General features: G+C 48.4%; 1 protein-coding gene across 1 annotated transcript; it reads left to right on the plus strand.

Annotated features, from left to right (window-relative positions):
* The first annotated feature begins 225 nt into the window (after positions 1-225).
* HOXB1 (homeobox B1) lies at positions 226-4,028 on the plus strand. Its single transcript, XM_084808279.1, has 2 exons — positions 226-895; positions 3,697-4,028. Exons 1-2 carry the CDS (start codon positions 226-228, stop codon positions 4,026-4,028), a joined length of 1,002 nt encoding a protein of 333 aa, XP_084664405.1.
* Positions 4,029-7,307: the final 3,279 nt, after the last annotated feature.

Consider the following 7,307-nt stretch of genomic DNA (forward strand, 5'->3'; position numbering starts at 1 on the left):
TCCACCCCCACCCCCATTCCGAAGGCTCTTGGAAAGAGGGGTGGGGGTGCGGGGCCTCCAAGGCTGGAGATCCACAGAGGGGAAGGGTGGCTTTCTCTCTCCCTCTCTCTCCCCCACCCCTCCCCCGGTTAACTTTGACATACTATCTAAGGGTTGTAGGGCAGGAGGGATCCCCGTAAAACAGGGCGACCCTCTTCCATCATTGGCCAAGCAACAATACCTAGAATGAACTTCTTCTTAGACTATGCAGTTTGTCACCGTGGGCCCAGCGCCTACGCGCCGAAGGAGTACCAGCCGCGTCTCGACCAAGGAACCGCTTCTTTCCCCGCTAGCTCGGGTACCACCGCTCCTCCCTGCGACAGCTATCGCTCAGATGGACGCTTCGGGGCGACGGGGGTGGGAGAACAGAGCCCGAGCTACCCCCCCTCTCCTCCTCTTCCTCCCAGCCCTGCTGGCCTCGGCGTCCCCTTCGCGGGGTCATCTCAGCCGGGAGGAGGTGGCGGGTATTCAGCCCCCAGCTGCAACCCCAGCTTCGCCAACCAGCAGTTCTACCTCGGCCCCCAGGAGACGGATGGAGGCTACTTCCAGCCCTCGGCCTACCCCGCCAGCGCGGCGGCCGCTGCGGCGGCGGCGGCGGCTTCATCCCCTTCTTCTTCCAGCCTGGGAGGTTTACCAGACGGCTTCTGCGCCGCCACGGGCCACTTCCAGCCACAACATCTCTACGGGCCCGAGCAGGGTGGCTACTTGCAAGGGGCCTTTGGCAACCTTTCGCCGCCCTCGCACGCGAACAAAGACCCGAGGGCTTGCTCATCCTCCCAGCCCTGCCCCGTGGCTGCTGCCGCCGCCACCCAAACCTTTGACTGGATGAAAGTGAAAAGGAACCCTCCTAAGACAGGTAAATCGCAAGTGCACGCAGGCACGCACGGCTTCCTGGCCAGGATCCTTTCAAAGAGGGCGAGAGGAGGGGAGGCGAGGTTGACCTGGCGTTCATGTCTTCTCCTCCCCTGCATCAGGATTGGCTCCATCATGTCCTCCTCCAAAGCATCCCAGGAGCTTCGTTCTAGCTGTTGGAGACAGGCAGGATCTGATCAAAGAACCCAACCGTGTGATGTAGTGGTTGGAGTGTTGGCCGGTGACTCAGGAGAACGAGGTTCTAACCTACCTCACAGGGTTGTTGTGGGGTTAAAATGGAGAGGGGGGGGGGAGGACTATGTAAGCTGCCTTGGGCTCCTTGCTAGGGGGTCGGGGAAAGGCTGGATATTATTATTATTATTATTAATAATAATAATAATAATAATAATCCATACCAACGCCAGCCTCTCTCCACCCCATCTAGAAGGCAAACCATGAGAGGCTGGGACAAAGTAAGGCAGTGAGTGGAACAGAAGATGCGTGTAGTAGGTAGGAAGTGACCATACTCCTCAGTCTGTCTCCAAAGATGCCAGTGGAAAGGGAGAAGGCCACCATTGTTCACTTTATGTCCTAAGGATAGCATCAATGAGCTCAAATTGCAGAAAGAGAAATGGAGGTGAAACGTGCCAGGGGATACTTCCTCCCCATGGGACTTGCAGTTGAGCAATAGAACCAGGTGGTATCCCCTTCTTTGTTGGTTTCAAAAACGTTCATGCAGTTCTGGGGCAGTTAGGTTTATTTTATTTATTCTATGGTATGTTGATCCCACTTTTCAGATCAAAAGAAAAAAGAAGGGGGGAAAAAGAAATGCCTCCCAAAGTGGCTCATTGTCACATCAATCAAATAAACAGAGACACAGGTTGGCATACAGGAAAATGTGAGATTTCCTCACACACAGACCACTAGCTTTTCTATCATTCTGTGGTACTTCCAAATTTTGTCCCATGCCTACAATCCACCAGAAAGTCCTCCTACACACTTCTCGAGCAGCTCGCATTCGAAACAAATGGGGCTTACGCAGAATAACTTCGCAAAAAGTTGCACAAAACATTTCTTACATTGTGTCACGTCTCAACTTACCTGTTTCTGATTCTTTTTAGAATTATTTTTTGAATCTTTTCACAAAACATCACCGACAGTAACAAAACCACACCATTTCTAGCAGGAAGAAAGGAGAAGGACTTGACATTAGGTTTAGACATAGAAACATGCCCTGAATTAAGGAATTGGGAATGCATGTAAGGAGAGTACTGGTCCTGTTGGTCTACTGAGAAGCAGGCCAAGAGTGGAGGTGATGCAGAGGTAGAGTGCTGAAACAGACATTGGGTGCAGGGCTGCACTGATAACCAAGTTCAGCTCCAGCATCTAATGCCTGATCTAAGACCTAGAACATGTATAATAAGAATGATGGGAAGTGCCCCTGATCAGGTGTAAAGTACATTTCACTCATCTCAAACTAGAGAGATTATCCCCAGGCCAGGAATTAGGATAAAGCTGGGCTTCCCCAAATGAAGCTGGTGTTTCCAGACAGGCATGTCTTCTTCTAGAAATTAAGCATTGTCTGGAGTGTTTCTAGAGAGGGAAGGTCTTCTGGTCAGGAAGTGTCGAAGTGTAAGCAGAGTTTACCAAAGTTTAGCCCAGATCCTGTTTCCAGACCATGTGAACTTGTTTATTTAGTTAATTATTACATCATCAAATGGATGAATGGCCTGTCTGCAACAAGGCACCCAAGACTATGCACAAACTTGTAATACAAAACTACAAAAATGATAAAATAACAGTGTCAAAACAATAATTGTGAATTGTTACAATTGTATTTAATTGTTAGATTTGTATACTGCCCCTGGGCAATTTACAGTCATAAAACCATATGCTTCAGTTGTAAACCACCTTGGGAGCTGTTATGGATGAATGGCAGTGCATAACTATAGTAAACAAACAGACAGGAGTTATTTATTTTTATTATTATACATTTATATCCCACCATTTTTCCACTTGCAAGGAACCTAAGGTGGTTTACACTGTCCTCCTCCTCCTCTCCATTTTATCCTGACAACAACCCTGTGAGGTAGGTTAGACTAAGGATCAGTGACTGGCCCATAGACACCCAATGAGCTTCATGGCCGAGTGGGGACTAGAACCCAGATCTCCTGAGTCCCAGTCTAACACTCTAAGCACTACACCACACTGGCTGAAAAAACACTTCAGTAAATTTGTTTAAAAGCCTGACGACCAAGGGAATGTAAAATGTAATAACCACAGCAAACTCTTCCATACATCTGGGGTTAGGGAGTGGGGATTTTCACTCAGGGATGAACCTGGGAAGCAACCTTCCCCAACTTGGTGCCCTCCAGAAGTCTTGGACTACAAATCCCATCATCATGGCCAATGATCATGCCCGCTGGGAATGATGGGATGTCCAACACACCCGGAGGGCGCAGGGTTGTGGAAGGCTGATAGAGTGCCTTCGAACATCTGCAGAGTGTGTATCTCTCACTACTTGCTAGCCACAGACTTATTCCCAAGCCATTATTATTGTTACTGCTGTTGTTATTGAATACATTTATATCCCGCCTTTCTGCCAAGGCACTCAAGGCGGTTTACAGGGTTTAAATGCAGAAATAAACACATGTTATATGTGCCGGGGGCGGAGGGACAGATCACTCAGAGCTTCCAGATCCGGGTGGGACGCTGCTTCGTCTTTTGGAAATGAGCGATTGCCCTTCTAACCCGCGGCTCCGTTGCTTCCTTTCCCCGGTTGCGCGTTTGGGCTCGTCCGAGCAGCGAAAGCGTCCGACTACGGCTTGGCCGTCCACGCCAGCGCCATCCGGACCAACTTCAGCACCAAGCAGCTGACGGAGCTGGAGAAGGAATTCCACTTCAGCAAGTACCTCACCCGAGCCCGGCGGGTGGAGATCGCGGCCACCTTGGAGCTCAACGAGACCCAGGTGAAGATCTGGTTCCAGAACAGGAGGATGAAACAGAAGAAGCGGGAGAAAGAGGGGCTGGCCGCACCCGCCGCCGTGCTCAGCACCTCCGCCAAGGTGGAGGCCGCCTCGGACAGATCGAGCGGCTCCTCCACTCCCGACGCGTCGCCCAGCTCCGTGTCCTCTTGAAGGGGAGAGGAAGGGGGCACGTCCTTCCCCCACGCCACCCCACTGAAATACCCTCCCTCTCCCCCCACTCCGCACCCCCTGTGAGGGAGCAGCTCCTCCGTGGAACAGGAGCGCAGGGGCGATGCGCACACTCTCCTGACCCGAAGACAGCGATGCGCGGGCACAGGACATGCCCGCCGAGAAAATCTGCGTGCTTGCGCGTGTGTCAACAGACGCGCGGACTTCTGCGCGCCCGCGCAACTCGAGTGTGCGTGCACACGAGCAAGAAACGCCCGTTCGCAAACACAGAGCGGCAGCTACATTCCAACTGACATGCGCAAAGCATCTCTTTCTTTCTCTCTCTCTCTCTCTCTCTCTCTCTCTGGATATATATGGTGCGTTTGCGAATGCAAATTCCTTCCGCCCTAGCTCGTTCAGAGATGCAGATTTTCAGCCCCTCCCACCCCCCACCCCCAGCCTCGTGTTTCTATACTGTTGCAATCCTGCATATAGGTACACTGTACTTCTTTACTGATTTAAACTTCCAGGGCACAGGAGTACAATCCTCGCATCCAACCTTGCTTGGCAATGTAGACAACACCCAGCAATGGATACAGAAGAAGAAAAAACTATTTTGTTTTATTTGGCAACAACGACTGAGATTTAAAGAACTCAAGAGTGGAGGAACAACCCCTCTAGGTAGCCCTTAACCTTATCCTGTTATTTTTGTAATATCGCTTTTTTTAGGACCAGGAACTGCCCAAAGAGTGCCTCTTGCTTTTAATGCCCAATTTAGCAATACTAATTTATCTCAGGGACAACAAATGTTTTTTCTCCAGTCTTCCTCCCCACCCTCCAAATTAGGAGGCGCACTTTCAACAGTAGAGAATTGTTTTTCTTTTCTTTTCTTTTTAGTGCTTCTGTTCTTAAAGTGACTTTGGATGCAAAATATTATGTGTGGATTTTCCTTAATACAACAAAGTGCTTTTGTTTGTTCGTTTTGTTTTTTTGCTATTTGCTTCTTATACTCTCTCATTAGTTTTTTTACAGCTGACTGTAAAAAAGTTTGTTGAAATGTATAGTTCTGAATGAAAGACAGACATCCTTCTTATTACGCCAGATGCCTTGGAGAACCAATTTTCCTCCCATCCATCTTCAGTTTTGCACTACAAAAGAACAGTGCCTCTGTGTGCTAATCGCTGCTAGCCTGAAACAGTTTGGCTACATGGAACTGTGTTCACGGATCAGCTCTACTTCACATGAATATGCTTTCTGACTGTGGGAATGCAGCATCTCCTAAAAGGGAAACAAGACAGCTGATAGCTACTTATTAATGGGTCCTTTCTGATCTGTCTTTGATGTCAAGGCCAACGTTTTTATGTCCATAATAATAACAATAATCATATGTTTGTGGGAATGTGGGCATCATATCCATTCAGGAGCATGATGAATGGCCCGTCCTTTTCTTTGAAGTTCTGTTTTAGGATAAAACAAAGCAAGTTAAGAGGCAAAGAGAGGAGGAGGAGAGACTGGGATTGAACTGACAGGCTGGTATAGGTGGTAATAGGGAAGCCTACGAGCCCCATAGAAGTTTGGATAAAGCAGAGGTTTGCTTCTGCATTAAGGCCTTCCTCGGTCCTATGAGCCAGGCTAGGCAGCAGGAAAGCAAGATCCCCAAACCCATAGAGTGTAGAACCTCAGGCCTCCAGGCCAGATCTGGCCCTCTGGGGCTCTCCAGACCGCCATGCCCCCTTCCCCTGACCACTGATGGTGGTTTCCTGGTTTTGTGCCATTTCATCTCCATTCTAAAAGGTTGAAATGCCTCTCCTAAGGCTTACTTACTGACAGGAAGAGCTTTAAGGTACAACATGCTGGCATTTTGGCCCCGCCTCTTTGCCTTTGGCCCCACCCACCACTGGCCCCACCCACCACAATTCTGCCCTCAGGCTGAAAGAGGTTCAACACCCCTCCCCTAGGGCCTCTACTGCATAGGCTGCTTAACCACATCTAAACTCTGATTTCACAGAGGGTATTTAAGAGGCTGTGTCATCATATCTCCTGCTATCAACTGGCTCCAGGTAGCCAAGCAGTGTAGAGATAGCTAGCCTATCCTGCATCAGCTAGAAGCACACATCTGGCCAAGCATTCTCCTGCCCACATGTCTATTGCAAATGCAAAGAGGTTCAAATTTGACCATTTGAAAGGAGTATCCCTGCAAGAAACAAGGATTCCTGCAAAAGACTGAGAAAAGGTGGGGGAGAGAACTGAATCACCTCTTCCTTCCTCCCCCAATAGGCAGCCCAATCCTTTTCATTTCGGCTCTGAAGTAAGCCCTGCTCAGTCAATCTCATTTGGTTCAGTGGGACTTACTTCAGGGTCAATGTGTGTAAGATTGTATGTAAAACTGCAATTCTATGCATGCACACTTACCTGTGAGTAAGGCCCATTGAACATAGTAGGTCCTATGGAAGTAAGTCCTACAGGATTTAATAGGATTTACACCCTAGTAAGTGAGTTTGGGATGATGGATTGGAGTCCACGAAAGCTTTTGCCATCCTTAGGCTACAGCCCTATGTCCACTTACCTAGGTGTAAGCCCCAATGAACTCAGTGGGACTTACTTTGTAGACATGTGTAGGATTGCACTGTAAATTTGTTAGTCTTTAAGGTGCCAAAAGATTCCTTGTTATCTTAGCTTTAATGCCCCCCACCCCCTTTGGGCTGATGGTTAATGGGATAGTACATACGAACCTTAGATAACACCTTTTGACTCTGGCAATGTGTTACAACTCAATGCTCTTGGAAAGCACACACATCAGGGATTAGACAGGCAAATGTCTACTGCAAAGGAAGTGGTCTCCATGCAGGCAGGCACCTTGCAACCTCTCTGCTTTCAGAAATTCAGCACTGGGGCAAAGTTGCCATCCTCAGCATACTACCTTGGAAGACCGTTCCACCAAAATCTACAGTTACTTGTATGTCAGTAACATTTACTTTAAAAGACCTATAGCAGACTCCTATGCATATCTACTCAGAAGTAAGTCCCATTAAATTCAATAGGACTTGCTCCCAAGTAAATATGCATAGTATTGCAGCCTAAGTCATAGTTATATTAGACTACCTTAAGTCCCACCATTTCCATGGGTCTACTCTAAATATGACTAAGTCTGGATCCAACGCATTGAGAAGATCTGGTTTTGACATGTTCAGTACTTTGGTTGTACAGAATGAATCTTGGTTGACATCTAATCACGCTGAGCTATACTAACAATTTCCCCTATATTTATTATTCCTCCCCCAT

This window comes from Heloderma suspectum, chromosome 6, assembly GCF_057233095.1.
Source record: "Heloderma suspectum isolate Gila_16-S chromosome 6, 16-S_ref, whole genome shotgun sequence".
In the NCBI taxonomy this organism is placed as follows: Eukaryota; Metazoa; Chordata; class Lepidosauria; order Squamata; family Helodermatidae; genus Heloderma; species Heloderma suspectum.

Coding starts and splice junctions, on each gene's coding strand:
- HOXB1 (XM_084808279.1), top strand. CDS start 226: ATGAACTTCTTCTTAGACTATGCAGTTTGTCACCGTGGGCCCAGCGCC. Junction 896..3,696: donor AAGGAACCCTCCTAAGACAG/GTAAATCGCAAG, acceptor TCGTCCGAGCAG/CGAAAGCGTCCGACTACGGC.